At 43.7% G+C, this 21,233-nt stretch overlaps 2 protein-coding genes across 3 annotated transcripts in view; both read right to left on the bottom strand.

Moving 5' to 3' along the window:
* LOC146980746 (uncharacterized) overlaps positions 1–21,233 on the bottom strand; it is a 284,820-nt gene that overhangs the window by 20,967 nt on the left and 242,620 nt on the right. The window lies entirely within an intron of this gene.
* On the bottom strand, positions 14,657–19,015 carry LOC146980747 (caspase recruitment domain-containing protein 8-like). Of its 2 annotated transcripts, XM_085785762.1 has the most exons (6): positions 18,728–19,015; positions 18,268–18,482; positions 17,773–18,047; positions 16,151–16,264; positions 15,921–16,062; positions 14,657–15,025 (listed from the first exon to the last, which is right to left on the bottom strand). In XM_085785762.1, the coding sequence occupies exons 2-6, from the start codon at positions 18,350–18,352 to the stop codon at positions 14,685–14,687; spliced, it is 957 nt and encodes a 318-aa protein (XP_085641888.1). In that variant the 5' UTR covers positions 18,353–18,482; positions 18,728–19,015; the 3' UTR covers positions 14,657–14,684. The 2 variants fall into 2 exon arrangements, with proteins under 2 accessions (XP_085641888.1, XP_085641889.1); XM_085785763.1 differs by lacking the exon at positions 18,728–19,015 and having other exon boundaries at positions 18,268–18,593.

Genomic DNA, 21,233 nt, shown 5'->3' on the forward strand with positions numbered 1-21,233 from the left:
TTATATTGATCTAAAACCTCCTGCAGACCACGATCTGCTGAGAGAGAAGAATCGGATCGGATTATTTAAAGGGACAACGAGGAGTTTGTATTTGGTTATAAAAAAGTCTCATATTAATGTGGATGAATCTACGTTACCCACTTGTTAATGGGTCCATTTTCGATAAATATATTGTATTGTCTTTATAGTTATTTTGTAGGACTGTAGCCGATATCCGAGTACTCGAGTACTCGCTCGGCTTGGGTGGCATCCGAGTACCATTTCACCTACTCTGATTTATTTAGGCTGAAATGCCTATTAACGGGACAATTTAATTCCGTGGCATTCCTTCTTTTTTTTTTGCTCTTTTAATTGCGAGTGATTTAAGGATGGATCTGTGAGGAAAACTATCCCACAAGCTAATGTAGCGGGCAAAAAAAAAATCGATATTGCCGCGGACATGTAACGATATGAAATGACAGGCTTGTAAGAGTGAGAGAGACGAGAGTCCTAGTCACCATGTCAGCTGACCCGCCCCCCCGTCGGTAAACGAATACTCGAGTACTACTCGGATAGTGACCCCGAACATTCGGATAGTAAAATGCGCTACTCGTTGCAGCCCTATTATTTTGATATTATTATTAGTGGTCGGCTTGCCCAGCATTTCCAACTTTCGGTTTTGCGGAATATGCCTGGCGGGTCATACGCCGCCGGATCACCGTTTATGGTCGGAGCTATTACGGTACCTGATCGTCTTCGAACCTCCGACTTTCATTCTTGATCAATGAAATAATTACTGGCAAATGTTTTCTCTTTCGTCAGTCTTGCACTCGTCCAAGAATTTCACCTTGCACGCAGAGGCTCATGGGAAATCTAGTGTGAAAACACTTAAAGGAATAGCTCACCCAATAAAGGTTAAATAAATAAAAATGAAATTTCACTCATTATTTACTCACCCCCATGCAGTGGCGAAAGTTGTCTGCTACGGGCCCTAATGCAAAAAAAATTTTGCGGGCCCTATAATAATAACGGGGGGGGGGGGGGGGGGTTAGACTGTAGTATAGGCGACTCCAGGCGTGTGTGGAGTGTGTGTGGCGCTGTAGCACTGCCACACATAAACACTAAAGACAGAGAAGAAGACGGAAAGTCCCCCGCTGTATTCAAACTCAGACATGGGATTAAGTCGTGTCAGAGTAAATATCACTGGTGATTAAACAGACGCGATTCAGCCGCAGCGTCTGAGCGACCCGACGGTAGTCGGCCGTTGTTGTTACGTCCATAGACTGTGTCGCCTGCTGCAGCGGTGTGTGTGTGGTAGAGTGGTGGGGGGCATGACATCATCTTTTCAGAAAAAATCCGTTTTGGGCGTCCAGACTGGGGCGGCGTTTTCAGATTTTCCCACTCTGGGACACGTTTAAAAAAATACGGTTTTCACCCCCGAAAACGCCGTCCGCCTGGACGCGATGCCGATCTGATAAAGTATTTATCCAGATTCAAAAAAGCCGTAGCCGTCTGGACTGGGGCCCTGAGTGAGTGACAGCGCTGTCCGCTGTCTCGGTGCTGAACGTGTCACTGCTCGTGAGAGACACAGAGACAAGAGACAGGGAGAGACGGTCAGGGACGGCGATGCGCCGCCGCGCTGCCGACAACAGGAGAACTGTCACCTGTCACCTGTCACTGTTTTTTTTACCGTTCACCGCAGGCCTTTTTTGGCCACAGGCCCTAATGCAACGGCATTACTTGCATTAATGGTACTTTCGCCACTGCCCCCATGTCGACTAAGGACTGGGAGAAGTTTCAGAGTCCTCTGTGGCTTCTCTGAGTTACAGGGGGTCTCGGCGTAGCAGTGCGTGTCCATGTAACGGTTGCAAATGGACACCAGCGGTCTTCGTCACAAAAAAACACACCAAAAAACATCTAAATACCTCCATGCTGCTCGTATGTAATGTCCGTCTTGTATTGAAGCTCCTCTTCCTGGTCCGTCCAAATCTCGCGGAAGAGGAGCTTCCGCTGCAAACAAGCTTGAAATATAGACTTATTTAATTTTTTTCAGGACAATTTCGCATTTTGGGGCTTCAATACAAGACGGACATTACATACGAGCAGCATGGAGGTATTTGGATGTTTTTTGGTGTGTTTTTTTGTGACGAAGACAGCTGGTGTCCATTTGCAACCGTTACATGGACATGCAGTGCTACGACCCCCTGTAACTCAGAGAAGCCACAGAGGACTCTGAAACTGCTCCCAGCCCTTAGTCAACGTGAGGGTGAGTAAATAATGAGTGACATTTCATTTTTGGGTGAACTATTCTTTTAACTTTCCAAAACTCCTCGTTGTTCCTTTAAGAGAGAAAATTAGAAACAGTGAAAGATACTCTGGTATTTTAGAAATGCAGCCTCTTGGATGAGATCTGAAACGTCTTTAACCATCTACAACCAAGTCCAGTTGACCTAGATCCAACTTTGTCAGAGTATGTTAATTTAACGCTGGGTGCTTGTTATTGTTATCTGAACTGAACGTTTGGCTCATGGGTAAAAACAGTACAGTAACAGCTTCTTCAGAAGAACTTAACTTTTTTGTGTCTACTCAGACCAAGACAAACGGTGCTGTGGTGCCATCAACACTGCACCTTATCACTTCACCCAGTCTAAACCAGTAGGTGCGTTTCCATCAGCTGTTTAGATGCGCATTGGAAAATGATGATGGAAACGCCGTGATTCGAATTAAAATCCCCTGATCTGCACAAACTGAAATACGCTCGCTAGGGCCGGGTTTTGGTTGATTCGAATGGGATGGAAACAGCTGTATGCGAATTAAGTGTGATGTAGCACACTTTCACCCCATCTGCTCCCGTGTTTGCAGTTCACTCACAAGACAACATCAGGGTTTCACTACATGTAATCAATTGTGGTGCACCGCCACGGCAAAATAAAAGCCCCCACACACCTTCATAATGATGTTACTGCACTTCTTCATAGTTCCTCCTCAGTAAAAATTAAACTTATCAACCAGCGCATCCAGCGTTTATCATTAATAAAGTCTGTGACGGCCGCGACTCTCTCTCTCTCTCTCTCTCTCTCTCTCTCTCACACACACACACGGACAGGTCGCGTTATGAAGGTAATAAACATATGCGCTAAATCGCGCTAATGTGTTCAAATCAGACCGTCAATCCGTCCGGGGGGGGCTGCAAAGTCCGTAGATGGAAACACACACGATTCGAATTTCTTTTAATGCGCATTTCCCAGTAATTCGAATCACTTTGGATGGAAACATGGCTAATGAAAACGTAGAGTAGAAAGTAGTTCCTGATTTTCACAACAATATACAGAATACGTTTTATCACATCATGAATTATTCTAATAATTGAATCTAATCAATAACATAATCACATTGTATGTTTTCTTCAAACCAACTCTTCCCATAAATGAATTCCATCTTACATCAGCCAGATCATTATGTGTCTGTCAGATCAGCTCTGTCTTGACCTTAATGTCGTGGGTTTGATTCCCATGTTGACAGGAATGGCAACCCCGGCCTAGAGGAAATTTTCTAGTTATTATTATTCTAACCTTTATTTAACCAGGTTTGTCCCATTGAGATCCAAGATCTGTTTGGCAAGAGAGACCTGGCCAAGAATGGCAGCACATAAATCTTCAACACATAGTCACATTAATCATAGACATAAAAAACAAAACAAAACAAAACAAAAAAAATAGATAATAGAATACAAATAACAATTGGATTTATTACAAGATAAGTTAAATGAATACAGGAAGCTGACTCGTCATGGGTCGTCTTGGTTTCTAAACCGTCTTTGGCACTGCCCCCCCCCGCACCACCACCACACCCTCGCCCGACCAGGGCTGTTTTGGCGGGAACTATTCTACTCTTTAGTTTCTGGTACCTCTGGTAAAAAAAAACGTGCTTAGTTCCTTGAAAGGTTGGTTCCTGAGGAAAGTTCCTGCAGTGGAAACGCGGCTACGCATGAAATTCTCTCTCTCCCTCTCTCCTGTCTCCTCTAGACTATTGGCCATCAGTGCAAAAACAAAATGCTAGACATTTGTTACAAGTCTCTTACCTTGTACCCGGAGGCTCGGGACTGGAGGACGGATCATCTTTGGATGGATTACTGTCTTCAGGTCCTGGAGTTTCTTCTGTGTTCCCCTCCTCCTCTGCACAACCGCTCATGTTCTGTAGCCTACTTCAGTCGGTCTGAGAATGAAACCGGTAACACTGACGGCTAGCGCATAAACACAGGAAGTAGACCCAACTCTGGCAGGACAGGAAATAACACACACACACACACACACACACACACACACACACACACACACACACACACACACACACACACACACACACACACACACACACACACACACACACACACACACACACACACACACACAGAGTAGCCTACACGGTCAAACTCAACACTGCAACTCACACAACCAACAGATCCTCATCTTCTCCACAGTCCACAGAGAGACAACAGAATCATTAAGATAGAACTCACCTGAGTAAAGACTTCAGCTTCAGTTCTCCATCTGTGAGTTTAATTATTAACTGAGCAGAGCTCCTCCTCTCTTCTGCTTCTACTGAAAATCACGTGACTCTCAGCATGTGTCTGTAGGAGACACTTCACCGTCTTAACTCCCGACTTTTTAGTGTTGTGCATTTTGCAAGGTAAGTTTGGTGGGTTTTTTTGTGTGTGGATATACTGTATGTATCCATATGTATCCATCTCTTCACCATGGCTTTTACCCATCGGTCTTAGTTCAGTCTGTTGCTCAGCCTTCCCTTTGTCTGTTAAGTGTTTCCTCCCCTCTTTCTGTTTCCTTAACCCCACCCCTAGACCCTGGCTCATGCTCATATAAAGCGCCTTGGGTATTTTGAAAGGTGCCATATAAATACAAGTTACTATTATTATTATTATTATTATTATTATAGGCATATATGCAAATCTCCTGTTCTGTACACCTTGCAATAGAGAGGATCTTGGAATTCTAAAAGTAATGATAAAAAAATGAAAAATCCTGGCTAAGTTTTTATACAATTAGCCTTTTAATCTGGCTGATATCTTTAAAAACATCAAAAACAAATCTTAAACATCAAATCAAATTGTGTGGCTTTTAGTTTTACTTCTGTTTTGATTTTTTTGCTTTTATGGTTTAAAGCACTTTGTGCTACATGTAGCCTATGAAAAGTAGGCTAAATGAATAAATAAAGTCTGCTTGATTGTTAATATATAATAAGGAAGTAATTACATTTCTAACTGTAGGCCTAATTCTGTCATTATTGACTGCGCTGTAATTAATTAATTATTATTAACCTGTCTGTTATTGTTTTATGTTTTTTTATTATGATCTCTTATTTTGAAATGCCACACTGACGAACCCCTACAGACTTCACGGGGACGCCCTGTTTCTAGGCAACAGTCTGCTGTCGGAGGACTCGTGGTAGGTTGACTTGTAGCCTACTGGTCAGTTAACTTTATTTTTGATGGTCAAATTGCACATTATTTATAGATACATGAAGATCTGCTCCAACTGCTGATGTTCTGTGATGAAGCTGAGTGAGATACACGAGGAGTAAACTGTTAATGTGGCTGTTCGGTAGCTTTGTTAGCTCAGTGTTAGCTTGTTGTGGCTAATCCTAGCGGCGTAGCTGTTTAACAGGCGTCCGTTTCACAAAGCAGGTTCAACAAACTCTTGAGTCTAATCCTGAACTCTGAGTTGATCTACTCTGAGATAGGAAACTCAGAGTTTTGGGTTTCAGAACAGGTGACAACAGTTAGTTCAATCAACTCTGAGGTAACTTGACCCTGAGTTATGGAGAGATGAAAAGCCCTCATTAATGGAACAATAGAACATGATTCACCATGGCAACAAGCAGAAAAAAAGCCCCCCCCCCTCCCACTTCTCACGGTGGAGTGACGAATGAATGCTGAAGCAGAATCACGCCCCCCCCCCCCCCCCCCCAAAAAAAAGAAAAATCTGTAGCAGCAGCAAATGGACGTGAGCTCTGATTTTTTTTTTTTTTTTTTTTACCGCGGGACATTACATGAGTATTAATCAAAAAAAGAAAATAATAATCTCGAGAGTTATTCAACATTGTGTGTTTGAGCAGGTGCAACTCCAAATGTGTGTTTGATATGTTCAAGTTTGTCTCATTATAACGTGACGGGGATGTGGTGTAGTCATCAATCACACCCGGAAATAATCCATAAATGGATCGACCTATTACAAAAAAAATAAGAGAGAGGGAGAAGTGTCCGTGTGGTGTCATGTGAGGGTTGTTCAGTTAAACTGACGGTGCAGAACAATAATGGGAACGATCAAACAAATCCTCATAGAGAATAAAACATCCAGTTGAGGGAGTTTACACGTCCTGTCAGCCGCTGCTTTCAGTCTGCAGGCTTCAGATAAAAAGGAGAAACTCAGGGTTAGTTGGAGAAAACCTGCTCCAGAGTGTGTTGCCATAGTAACTGACTCCAAGCTTCAGTTACCATGAGCTGTAATGCAAACATTCTTCAGTATCATTTTAAAACATTCAATATAATGACTTTAAATGGATTTTTTTCCCTTCTGGCTTTTTGCACTAGCTTATTCATATTGTTGTGAAACGGGCTGGAGTTACTCCTCTTTCCCTGGTTTGAGTTACCTCCCTTTCTGAAACGGAAAACCCAGAGTTTGCCTCATTTCAGGGTTAACAGACTCAGAGTTTTCACTAAACCTGCTTTGTGAAACGGACCCCAGGCAGTGAGTCTTATGAGTTTTGTTTTGTTCCAGTGTGTTTTATCCTGAGCTGTGACTGCAAGGCCTGGTGGAGAGATATTTTTTACTTTCTTCATAATCTGATACAAATAAAGTTGCATCAGAGTCTGGCAGTGACTGTCCTGGTGGTCATCTGTGAAACTATACACAACGCATAAACCGCTAGAGGACATACACTGTGTTTTATTTACAAATAACTGAATCCCATGGTCATATAATGAACAGGTACAGCTGAGAAACTCAATACAGATTACAAATATAAACAGTCAAAGATCCATGAGAAGCATGTTTGTTACTGAAGCAGACAGAAAATCAGCAGAACAGAAAGAAGAGAATCCAATATAAAGAGCACGTTGTTGTTCAGCCTTTTGACTGATCATTGTCAACATTTACCTGAAACAAACTGACATTAAGCTGCTGTTCATTCACAGGCATTTATCTCTGTAAAAACAAACATGGCTGTTTGATTATTTAGAGATAAACTTTCTCTTCTGATAATATTTTACCCCAGGTCGCTGATCCCATTCACTCTGAGGAATCTGTGGAGTCAGAGTCACAGAGAAAATGTCTTTGGATTCAGATGGGCAGAGACTGAGCTGTGACCACAGCGCCACCTGCTGACACTATTCTTAACAGGCAGAAATCTTCATCTAGGTGAGTTTTTGTTTCCTGTTTGTACATGAACTATTTGTGTTTTCCTTTGGCGAGGGAAGCTTAAGGCGTTGGTCACAACAAAATGTAGTTTTTTAAAATAAATCCAGTGACTTCCTGTTGAGATTTGTGACCCTTCGGTCCCTTGACACTCGATAAAATCTTTTGCATTAAAGGTGTTTTGTGGTTTTTATACAGTGAGGGAGGAGTTTCGTCTATAAATCAAGCATCACAGTCAAAAAGGCAGCTCAGTAGGAAACCTCCGTAAAGGGTGTCACTCCCATGATCCCATCTAACATTAGGCAATTATTTACATTTATTCATATAGCGTATTTCAACTCAATGTGCTTTACATAAAGACAAAACATTTAAAAAGAACAGCATAAAACAGCATAAAAACAAACATTTTTTAAAAATGAAAAACAAATTGTAAAAATTAAAAATAGAGTCAAAAGCAAGAGCAAAGAAGAATAAAAAGTAGAGAGAGAAAAGAAAATGAACCCGTATGATGCACCTGAGTTATCATCCTGGGAGTTTCAAATGAAGCCGAAGGAAAAAGAAGAGGAGCTATCCGTCTGGGAGTGAGAAGAGAAGGAAAGAGAGGCTGAAGTAAAAACAAAGCGAGACAGTGGTAAGTGGAGTGATTAAGTATAATGAGAACAGTAAATAACTGCTGTTATTGAACAAATGTTGTTAGTCTTACAAACGGGAAGACACTTGAATGGCAGCTAATTTTAGCGTCAGACCAGTGACTGCGTTAGATTAACAAACGTTAATGTTAAGTTTATTACTTCAGGTTTTTGCTTGGTTCGCTAGCGAGTCGGACTGCACTCGAGTCGGTCTGACTGAGAGCAGGGGCGGAGTGGGGCACCAAAATCTACCGGGAAAATTCTGACCGCACCGGCCCACCATCGGCCCGGCCCAAACCCCCCCCCCACCCCCACACACACACACCATTTACATATTTCTGTACCGCTCACCGCTCAAACAGAGCTATGTGTCATTCCGTATGGCAAAATATATGAGTGCCACAAGCAAAAAAAAGAAAAAAGAAAAATGTGGGTTAAACAACTTAATTGGGGGTCTGGGGGTCCTCCCCCAGAATTTTTTTTATAATGGCTACACCATTTCCCATATTCTGGTGCATTTTAACACATTGTTACTTAGCTAAAAGAAAAAAAGAAAGAAAGAAATTACAGAAATACAGAATGTGAAAGAGCTGCAATTAGTGCCTCCCAAGCAGATTTAGCCTACTTACAGTACAGTAACACTGCTGACCATAACATTACATCCAGTCATGTTTATTCCTTTATTTCCCCCTCTCAACTACTCTACTCTGCAAATTGATTTTACTGACAGCGCGCTGCAAACGCCACGGTTTCGTTTCGGGTCTTGTCCTACTCACCAACATGCTTCGGTGCCCATGGAGAAGACAGAGTAGCTGCTGCTGTGATGTGAGAGGTTCCGGCTCGTAACGCGCACTGGCCCACTTACAGTAAAGCACGGACTGTGTTGTCTTGTTAAATTAATATAACTTATAGATAACGTAACACACGGGCAGGACTGATAAGGTTTGCTGGTTGGCTTCCGTGAGTCGATCTGTTTTTAGCCGTAGCCGCTAGTTTAATGATAACTTTCACAGTGATAGGATTTACCATTTCCCATGAGGCTTTGCACCATTCTACATTAGTTTAAGAACAAACAAACAAATTAAATTGCTGGTTATTTTATATTTTGTGGTCATGAAAGTTCTGTAACATTGAAGAAAAAATAATTAGATAAAGATAGGAGGCTAAACAAAAATCATTTAGTAGGCTGGATTGATGAGAGTCTGATTCACTATCGCAACCATGAGTGAGAGGTAGAGAGACATGAAGGGGTTCAAATAATGGGTGGACTTTTATATATATGTATAGGTAGAGCTTGGAGATTATGACGTGGGCTTGCAGTAAATGTTACTTTTAACTCGTGAGCACCACACGGCCACGCAGGGCAGCTTAAGGGCCGGCTCACTTGAGTTTATTGGCCGCCGGCCGACCGGGAAATCTCCCGGTCCTCCCGATGGCCACTCCGCCCCTGACTGAGAGACTGGTGCTCTGGCACTGAAGGTTGTGAAGTAAAAGAAAAAAGAAGCAAGTTTAAATTAACGTTAATTGTCGGCCTCCTTGACAGCAAGTAGCACTCTAATAACTTGCTAGCTAGCAGGGTGAAGTAAATAAGCTAATTTAATATGTTACAGTATTGATATGAGTATTCAGTATTATAATAACTTTAAAGTGTAAAAGTTAACAAGCTTTGGGTGGTATGAAATCAATGAATAATGAAAGCTATGCCTGAGAAGAACATTTAAAACATCTCTTATCTCTCCTCAGGATCATCTTTAAAGTTTCTGACAGCAGCAAAACAGAAGAATAAAGTGCTCCCTCCAAACGCTGACAATGAAAACTGTAAGTTCAATATTTCACTTTAATTGATTGACTCTTGCAGCTGCAGGGTCACATCAGGGCACGTCTATGTGGATCATGTGACGGTATCCACATTTCACACTTTGGACATCAAGGGGCAAAGGGGCAGGTACTCCAGCATCCATAGCCCCCCCACCCCTACTCTGCATGTTCCTGTGACCTTTATAATTCTGATATTTTCTTTTTTCCTTCTCATAGTTAAAATACATTTAGCTTCTTCTGGTATCAGACACAAACAGCTGACAGACTGTTTCTACCTCAGCTTCAGCTGTGTGATCAGAGCTGAACAAGCTGCTTCTCCTTTTTTTTCTTTTCGTAAAATACGAATACGAGTAAGTAGCCTAACAGAAAATCAAACTCAAGGCAAAGTGACCTGTTTGTCTCAGGTCTTCTCCAGCTGCTCTGAGCTCCGGAGACGGATCGGAAATGCGACGCATCCAGTGGGCGAAGGTTTGATACGACAAATGGAGCTAAACCGAGTCAGAGGAAATTTGGATTTAGACTGGAGAACGTTGATAGAAGCTTTTACGTTTGAGAGTCAGGGTGTATTCACACCTGTTTAGTGTGCACCCTGGTGCGCACCAAATGTTAAAATGATACATTGTTTCATTTTTCAGTTAGTGCGGTTGCTTTCACACCTGCTTTTTGTCACTTGGGACCAAACTTGGAGAACGTCACGTCTCCATGACTACCGGCTGAAATCTGGAAGCGCTGATTGATAAAACTTTCATGATGGAGACTCCAGTAGGGCCGGTTGTTAGTAGCTCTGGTCATTTATTTCTATATTGTTTGCATGTATAACTCTGTTTGGTACTTCCGGCTGGTTTCCGGTTGCGTTCACCCAGCTCGGTCCCGTTAGTTCCCGGTTAAACGTTAAACACGGGCGGACCTCTGCTGCTGCTCGGTAATCAGCTGCTCCGCGGACACAAGGGACGGAGCCGCCGACCTGTCCGGTGTCTGAGTGACTCAACGGACACACACCGACCGGCTGCTGCTGCTGCTGCTTCGTTTGTGGGGACAGAGCTGCGTAGGACCGGAGCACCGGCCGGTCTCCCCGCTGCGTTAACCCGTTGTCGACGACTACGGGAGCCCTTTTAGCTCAAACGTGTTGAGTTCGCCTGGCAGTTGGCTCGCACCAGAGTGCGGTTGCTTTCACACATCAACTAGTGCGCACCAGAGTTAGGCTGGAGCCGAACCGAGACCACCTCCTCAGGCCGCACTAGTTTTGGTGCGCATTAAAGTGCGATGTGCTTTCACACTGACCCAAACTGGACTAAATTTAGTGCGCACTAACACTGCAGGTGTGAATACACCCTCAGACTAAAGTCTACAAATTCTTCTCTCTGAAGACTAAAATGTCACTGTAAGGCGCTTGATAAATACGGCCCCTGGTCTTCAGAGACATGATCAGCTGTTCTGATAATCGATCGATCGGTTTCCGTGGTCTGGATGACTGATGCTGTGTTTGTGCTTGTCCTTCAGGAGGAAGCTGGTTCCTCTGAGCAGGAAGGTGGAGCAGAGGGAGAAGAGGAAGGAGGTGAGTGTCGGCTCCTCCTCACCTGGTGTTCGCTCCTCAGGTGTTCTCGCTGCTCGCTCACCTGTCGTTTCCCTGTCTGTCGTGTCTGTAGGAGAAAGCTCTGATCGCCGCCCAGCTGGACAACGCCATCGAGAAGGAGCTGCTGGAGAGACTCAAGCAGAGCACGGTACGACTCCAGAACCACAACACCTCACAACCTCTGAGCCCTAGAACAATAAAACCTTTAAACTGCAGAACTGAAGAACAATAAAACAAATCGATCTGAACTACACATTCGAATTAATCAATAAAATCGATTTATCGCCCAGCCCTAATACGAACCAAACAAACTGATCTCTGGGGTGAAACGCTCCCTGTTTCTGAACAACTCTAAACAAACCAGGTGTAAATCCACCCTAATAACCTCAGAACTTCAGAACCGTAGAACCAAAGCAGCTGCTACAGATGGATGAGAAACAACAGCAGCAGAATATTGTTATTAATATTATTAGAATTAATAGAAACCATAGTATTAGTATCGTTTTCAGTTATAGCTAATTAGTTTTAATTAATGTGAATGTTCTGTTGGACTCTCGCAAAGATTGTTTGCAAGTGAAGATGCATCACTGAGTCACAAAAACAGTCCACTGATCACGGCTCGTTAATCAGCTAATCACCAAAATAGGACGACCAGGGCAAACCCAGGAGATGATTCCTTAGTCCCATTAGGAAAAGCTCTTTTGGAAACACAATAAAGTGAGGGACCGGTCTGGGGACACGATAAAGCGAGGGACCACTTAAAGCAGAAGTAAGCGATCCGGTCGTTTTCGCTAATGCTGCGTTCCAGGCCGGCTTTTGAAATTGTAAATTACAGCTTCAAGTCACAACTTACGACTTTGTAGCGTTCCAGGCAACCCACTCGTGTTTTTCCGACCTGTTTTACCGGTGAAAGTCACTATAACGGCCACTCGTAACTTCCGACCCGTGAACTCGTACCAGATCAAACTGATACAACTTCACAGGTCGGTAAAACACGAGTTACGAGTTGCCTTGAACGCACCATAACAGTCCTCGTCCCTACGTCGCCACATTCACGGCGTTCCTTGGCTGCACACACAGCCCTGCATGCCGTTCTCTCTCCTCATTGGATAAAAACTGTAGGATACGATAAATGTTTTCTCCTCGGCTCAGAGCAGAGCAGAGTGACTGACAGACCCGTGTTTCAGACCAAACACTCTATGTAAGTGATTGCTGTCGGAAGATATAACTATTTAAGACTTATATTACTGTAACACAAATATATCACTCACTTCTGCTTTAAATGTTTATCGACAGAGTTTGATGTCTGTTCACGTCACATCAGTCACAAACGGACAACATCCTGTTATTTCAGCAGATCTCCACACAGAAGCTGAAGATGAAGGTAACACCTGAATTTATTTATATTTAATCAGGACCAATGACTGTGTCTTGGTTTCTTCTGTCCTCTCCCACTCCTGCTGACAACATCAGACAACACCATGAGACACTGAGAAAACTACAAAATAAAACACAGAAGTTCATGTAATGTCCCTGCAACAATTTCACATTAATGTCCATGTAAGGAGGCAAAAGTATAGCGAGCCAGTGTTTCACAACTAAAATTATCTTCTACATTGACATAGTTCCAATCAAATTATTCATCAATGTTAACCTTTTTATTTAGTTGGTTGCATTTATTCTTATTTCTTGTGTAGCCCGTGGAATTTGAAACGCATAGGACACAAAATTGTGTCCTGTGCCAAAATTTGTTTATTCCACATCAGTTTATAAAGGCTTGTCTGACAAAATTGATACACTCAAAGCAGAGTCCTGCATCGGGTCGGATCCCCGCGGGTATCCGACAGGTACCCCGCAAAAACGGTGTTCAACGGGTGGATCAACTGTCTTGCGAAAATTCACGGGTCGGGCAACTCAAATGAACGCGGGTGGGTACGCGGGTGAATGTGTGTCGGCCTACAGAGAAAAACTCACTCGCAGCTGCGCGAACCAGCGTAGCAAATAATTTTTTATCATCTTGATGTAAATAAACAATCTTTGGCCGCTCGTGTGACCGCTCACAGTGTTCCCACTGGAGTTTAGCCTGTCATGGCTTGACTGCAGCTTCTGGGTAAGCTACAAACACACCGATGGGATCAATGTAAAGGCTGAAGTGTCCTGCTTTCATTAAAAAAAGAATTATGTCGCTATCATTCTCCGTTCCGGAAATAGCCGCGAAAGAATACGTTTTTTTTTTTCCTCTCTCTTTTTTTTCCTTCTTTTTTCTAAAGAGTATGGATACCCCCGTTATCGCCGGTGATGTCTTAATATTGACGGGCGGGTTGGATCCGGGATGAAGTCAGAAATAATCATGGGTGACTGGTCGGGACACAGGCTTAAAAACCTTTCCAAAATTGGACCCGTGCAGGACTCTGACTCAAAGTCAGTTGTTGTATTGTACAATAGAAATAAATGAACACAAAACACGGCAGTGGGCTATGAACGATTTCAGAAACAACATAACACAGAGGTCATAAACATGATCATACGCCCACACAACACGAAAATATACATTTATAATATTACCACGGTCACTTAAACGCAACACGCCACACAGTTGAACACAGGAGCTGGAGCTTTCCTTACACACTTAAGCTAGCTGTTAGCCCCGGTTGACGGCTGGCATGCTAACCCCTGCAATAAATCACCTACAGAGCAGCAGTTTCCTCTCTTTAGTTAGCAACACATCTAGGGTGCTCGTGGCTCAGACTCCACAGAAAAACAAAACAATAACCCACAATGCACTAGGCAGGACATAATGGCCATAATGCGCCTGGCCGAAACAAAAGCAGCTCAATGCTGCCAACCTGTGATAACAAATGAAACTCATTAAGTTTTGTGTACATCTCCAACCTTGAAATATGACATTCAAATCGGAACAAAAGAAAACAAAAACACATTATAAGACATTGGGATCATTTCACAATTAAGTGGAAAATAACATTTATTATTAATTTACCACCCGGCCACACTTACAAAAAAAAAAAAAGAATCCCACAAAAATGAAACCTGTCTCTTATACAGTTACAATGAGATATTGGCCAATTAACCGGCAATCAGCTTTTCGATTCTCAATTTCAAAATTGTCTTTAAAATCCACTATCAGTCGACTCTGACAAGTCTGGGACTTTAAAGGGTTTTACCAAATCATCCAAAACATATAAGTAAAAGCGTTTAAGACATTTATGTGAGACACAAACACCTGACAGACTGTTTCTACCTCAGCTTCAGCTGTGTTGACAGGTAGCGATCCATGTTACACAGAACTCTGATCAGATCTGAACAAGCTGCTTCTCCTTTTCTTCGTACAGTGTCAATCACCTTTCGAGCTTTGTCTTCCCTGTTTGCTATCGCAGCAACAGACTCCATTTCAGGGTCAGTTACCACTCCAAGCTCCAGGAGTTTATCCAGCAGACATTTAAGATTCTCTTCAGAGATTCGTTTGATAAACTCAGTCCGAGCAGACCACAGCCTCTCTTCCTCTGAGACACTTGGAGTCGGAGCTGAGACACTTGAAGAAGGAGCTGAGACACTTGGAGTTGGTTCGGGAACAGCACCTGGAAGATGAACAAGAAATATACTTGTGTTCAAAAAACACATCTGTGCTTTAGAGGCAAATTCAATAACAAGTGTAGGGGTGGAACACTTCAATCTGTCTCGTCCAGGTTGCTTGTCTCAGTTCAGGACTCTGTAGAAAGTCCTTACAGCAGTAACCCAGAAGTCACCAGTGATCACACCAGGCCGAACACAACTGTAAAGTCCATCCAACATCACTTCTGATGTGGCGACAGAACCTTCGCCCATACTGCACCCCGACTCTGGAACTCTCTCCCCCCATCTGTCCGCGACTCACCCTCACTCCCCACATTCAAGTCCCGGTTAAAAACATACCTCTTCTCCCAAGCCTATGACCTCCCCTACCCATAGCCGATCTCTCCATCACCTCGCTCATTAATGTGTCACTGTGTACTGTCTCTCCCTCGTCTCCCCCTGTATGTCTCTACCCTGTTTCTTTTGTTTCTTTGTAAGCGTCTTTGGGATATTGAAAAGCGCTATATAAATTAAATGAATTATTAATATGATGAGCTCTGACACTGGGATGACGACATGTGACAGACTCACAAGTTACAGACACATCAACAGGAACTTGGAGAAAGTGAAGTATCTGAGAAACATCTAAAGGAGAAGGGACGGTCCGAAGAGGGACGACTGATTCAGGACCTGATGGAGGACTGAGGATAAATATTTATTGTCCATATTTTGTTGAAGGTCCTTTCAGCTCCTTCATGAATGTCCTTCGTCCTACTCTGAATGGTTTCCCACTAGTTTGCCTCTCACTTGTCGACAAGAATGGATCACAGAATAAAAGCAGACAGAAGATGATCTGTGGCCCAATAAGAACAGAGACACCACTCATCAGTCAGATCCCTGTCAGGTGGATGAAGACTTTACCTGGCAGAGGAACTCGGCACTTCCACACAGCTGTCTCTGTTTCATCTCGGAGCTCTACATGGGTTGTCACAGTGCTTGAAGGTAGGAAGATCTGAAATGTTGGGTGGAAATTTTGTCCAAAGTTCGGGACAAAGGTCTTTTCCTGAAAAACCAGCAGCATGTGTGTCAGTGTCTCCAGGTGAGTGACAGCAGTTTGAGGAATCATGTCAGCTTTAATCTGAAACACTCACCTCAGGCTGGACTGTGTCGGCGTGCGGACAGTGAACTCTGTAAGTTTTATTTTTGACGAGTGTGCTTTCAGAAGTCGTGTCGATGAACTTAAAGTCATTGTGCTTCGCCTTCACCTGGAGAACAATCAGATCATTTCATTAGTGTCGGGCCTGAGCCTGAACAGCAGGCACGTGCAGAGGGGGGGGGGGGGGGGCGGAGGGTGCTGAAGCACCTGCCCCTTGATGTCCAAAGTGCCCTTTTGTCGGTGCTTTTTTTTGCGTGTGTGAAGATCTGTCAGTAGCCCTTCAAGAATAACATTTAAAGGCCCCATGGCATGAAAAATGTGATTTTTGTTATTTTTTGGTGCTTGGGGAGGTCTCTGGGCCACGTATATACTGTCCCATGCATCAAACTGGTCATAAACGGAGAAACACACACCGCCCATTTGTAGGAACATTCTCTTTGAGACGAGCAGATAGCACTTCCTCCTTTCTGTGATGTCACACGCAAGGTAACTCCGCCCACCGTGACCAGTTGTTTTTTTTTCAATTTTTATGAATGCAGCTTCGGTTCCAGTTACTTGCCTGTGATTGGCCCGACCACATGACACTCAAAAACAGTCAGCCAATCAGAGGAGAGGTTCTCATTCTCTCTTCTGATTGGCCAAATGACCAGTGCCTGCTAGAGCTCCAGAAAGAGGCAACAGAAAGGGGCAGTATAAACGATATTAAGCAGATCACAGGTATTCAAACCCAATGATACATCTTGTTAGGGATATCAGCAGGTAAATAAACCCAGAGAAAAGTGCACAGCATGGGGCCTTTAACAAACAATAATAAGAATTTATGCAGCCTAAATGAAATGACCTGGCTCCCCTTGGTCACATCATCCAGCAAGTCGTGCGCCGACTTGCCCCTGCCACTGCAAGAGATGGGCTCGGCCCAAAATCCGACAGATCACACGTTACAACAACAATTTGCATTTACGCTATAAAATAGGAGTAGTGACGGACTGGCCATAGGGCAATATGGGCGCCACAACGGTCGGACCGAGGTGACTGTGACCGCTGCGTGAAGATGCGGTCCTGCTGATGTGATCAAAATAAGAGTCGGTTGGGGCCAGCTGCTTTACAGCCAGCCAACTCTGAAAGACGCTAGACACAAAACTTAACAATGAGTGATGTGTAGCTCACCTGGTAGAGCAGTTACCCCACTAAGCAAAACCATTTTCTAGTCTGGGTTTGAATCTCAGTATAGATTCCAACTTTGATTAATGTGTTTTCTTTTCTCATTTCTTTTCTCATCATCATTATGATCACTGCTATACATATATATATATACTTTTTTTTTGAGCACCTGCCCCTCCAAAGGTCTCTGCATGGGCCTGCTGAACAGATTGGTTCTACTGGGCTGGAGCTACAGGACAGAGAGAGTCCTTTCTGAGGTCACACTGATCTTTGACTTTCATCCTTGAATTCATGTGAATGTTCGTGTAAGACGTGCTGAAGAGGTGGCAAGGTGACACTGAAACACAGTGTCCATGAAACAAAGTGGATATGGTTGTTCATGTCATCAGGTCTGTTAGTGAAGAGTTTGGAAAGTGAAGCAAAGTGAATCTCTAACACTTCAGTCAGTAGCCTTACCTCACCCACAGGGACGTTATGAGGCAGCAGGTGCACATTGAGGTATTGCTCCTGTGCCGTGGGGTTTGGTTTGTGGAACAGCAGAATTTGGCTGCAAACTGGTTTCATGTTGTTCCACCACGTCCATATAAGATCCCGAACCCAGACCAGGCCAAAGGCAGAAAGATGAGGGACTGAGATGATCACATGAGTGTCTGTGATCTCCAGTGGCTCGATGAAGCTCATTCCATCATCAGTGATGTGGGCGACAGACAGCAGACCGTCACAGAGCAGAGCTGTGGAAACACAGAGACAACAACCTCGTTACAACAGCAGTGATCATTTCAGTCACTGTTGTCAACATCAGGAAATTAATCAGGAGGCTGGTGAAGGACAGTGCCCTGATTTTACATTATAGTCATGTAATAAATGTACACGTCAATTAGATGGTCACACAACTTAAGTTACATCATTAGTTCCCCACCGTTGCTCTAACAAACACAATCACTTGCTCACCATCCTTTGTTTCACAATGTGGGAGGTGGAGCTGACGGACGGCATCCTCAGGACACTGGATGTTGAACAGCGGTCCTGCAGCCATCTTGCCAACTGAGTGGAGGAGGCTCTCATCCCATTGGACAGTCCTGTAGAGCAGCTCCGCCTCCTGAGCCACAACAAACACCAGTCCAGTTGAAGAACACTGGAACTGGCCTGGACCAGGACACCTGAACCTGTAGGACACAGAAAGCAGAGTGACCACCTCAGACCCTGAGATGAAAAAGGTTCAACATTGGCTAAAACATTGTGTTCCTCCTGACTCAGCTGACTGAGAGCTGATCCAGCTGATGTTCCCTCACACAGTCGACCATGAGGACAACGCTGCAGAGACACATCTGCTGTGGCTCAGGAGAAGCTGTGAAGGAAGAGGAAGGTACTTTGGTAAAAACTGTGTTGAGTAAGTTTATTGCATGTTTACCTGTATGAGACTTGTGTAGATTTAGTTTCCAGTTCAGGTTTGAAGCTTGACTGCTGCAATTCAGAGAGAAACGATGTAAGCTGGTTTATTACAATTTAAAAATATATTGTGTTGAGTGAAGCCAACAGATTTGTTCCACAGTCCTGAGTGACCTGAGGCACAGTGGACAGAGTGAGTTTTCTGTATTCCCTTCATCCCCTCAAGTTCAGCTAGTCTACAAGTGTGTTGAGGACTTGGAAAGGGCTTACAACCATGTGCCCCTGGACACTCTGTGGGGGGTCCTCCAGGACTATGAGGTAACACGCTTGTTGCTACAAGCCATTCAGTCTATGTACAAGCAAAGAGTGAGATGTGTCTGTATTCTCAGAAGAAAGCCAAACTTATTTGCAGTGTAAGTTGGACTTAACCAAAGTTGTCCCGATCTTGTTCATGATATTCATGGGAAGGATCTCAAGGATTAAAACAGGCATGAGAATCAGGAGCTCCAAATCTGAGGCTTTGGTTCTCAGCCAGAAAACTCTGCTTCTCTCTCTGGTTTGGGGTGAGTTGCTGCCCCAAGTGAAGGAGTTGAGGTATCTTGGGGTCTTGTGCATGGGTGAAGGTAGGATGTAGTGGGAGATCAACAGACAGATCATCACATCTGGAACCCTCTACTTAACCTGCTGCCACTGAGACCAGGCCCCGGATTAGTGGAAGAACGTGGATAGAATAGATTACTATTATTATTATGCAACTCATCTAGTGCCGACTGAAACCACTAAACTATCTAAACTATGAGTTTGTTTCTACACTGAAGATCTCATTGTTGTTACCAGCACAGGAGATATTCTCTGAATATTTTCCCCCTCTGTTGAGCCCTGAAGTCTGCCTGGAAAATCAGGATACAATGTTTTTCTCTCACCTTCAGCTCCAAGCTGTCTTCATCAAACCTCTTCAGCTTCAAGTCGTCCTCAGAGACCTTCAGCTTTGTGTCATCCTCAGAGACCTTCAGCTTTGAGTCATCCTCAGAGGTCTTCAGCTCTACTTTGTCCTCAGAGACCTTTGGCTTTGTGTCATCCACAAAAACCTTCAGCTTTGAGGCACCTGTTGAAAGAGAAGAAATAAAGAACATCTCAGAAATCAGTGTTTGCTATTCTTCTCTTTATCATATGTCAGATATAAACTCCACCATGTGGTTCATGCTGCTGTCTGTCAATAGTTCAATTCAGTTCAAAGATAGACTAGGTGTTACAATCCCTTAAAGCTCCAGTTGGTAAGTTGACGAAAGTGAAAGTAAACTCCGCGACTTGGTCGGAAATTTCAAGACAATACTCCGTCAGGTCCGTTTATGAACCTCTGCCAAAGAGTTTATAAACCGTCTTTGCCTCTGCCAAGCGCCCCACACACACACAGACACACACAAAGTAGCCATAAACGCACCCACAGAAGATGTACCGTATCCATAGCACGACGTGTAGGAGCGGCGATTGGCTGCTCCTCCTGCTCCCTCTACCTGACTGGTGGAGAATTGTCGGGCGCGGTGGATTTTGGCAAATACGATTCCAGGCTGTAGGTGGAGCCAGAGGAATTGGATTTTGTCCTAAATTACTCATTTAATGTCTGACCATCAGAATATAGTGACAGTTCCAGCAAATATGACTGAATAATTGTTACCAACTGAAGCTTTAAGACTACTGTATATTGTTCTTCATGCTGATGGGGGTGGGGGGTTCCACGCGTTGCAGGAGAGGGTCTTCATCTGAGTGCAGGGGATTGCAGGCTTCATAGACGTTGTCAGGTGGGCACCCTCCTTCATTGGTGTTTTGATGACTAGCCCCCGACACCTCCAGAGGGCTCATCAGCACCACCTGGCATCCCAGGACACTTTCCTCTTAATCCAGCCTCATTGTTTGTCTGCCCACAAACCCTCTGCAGCCAACATCGACTGGGTGGACCTTGGTTTGTAAAAATGGGCTATACAAATAAAATTGCCTTGCCTTGTCACAGGAAATAGTCAGTGAAAATAAAGACAATTGATGATTTCAATGGAAAGTTTCTGATATGAAAGATGCATACACATCGAAATTGAAATATCACTTCTTGCCTATGATGACCCTGTCTGTTGTCCTTTCTTTCATTTGTTGTATTCAAGCCAAAAAATAAAGTATAAACAATATGCAATTCATAAAACTATTGGAGGTGAAATGAGCCCAGATTCATTTCCCAGTCAGACTGATGAAGAGGAGACAGAGGTTCAGTACTCACTGGTTTTGTCTCTGGAAGCTTTAATCACCTCTCCCTCACCGAACCTGTAGGAACAAACACAACAGAGTCAGAGGGAAATATTCAGGTGATGTTTAACTCCACAAAATCTCCACGGTAAAGAGGGCGGCCACTCCTCAAATTTGAGAAAAAAAAATATTATGGTTAGCAGGAGATGTGTTTTAGGCTGTGATGCTTTCAACCTCAAAGAAAAAGTGTGCACACTAACAACCTTTTCATCACTGTGGACCGTTCACCAGTGGAC

Source organism: Trachurus japonicus, chromosome 9 (assembly GCF_045865225.1).
Source record: "Trachurus japonicus isolate A0001 chromosome 9, Traja_1.0".
Lineage (NCBI taxonomy): Eukaryota > Metazoa > Chordata > Actinopteri > Carangiformes > Carangidae > Trachurus > Trachurus japonicus.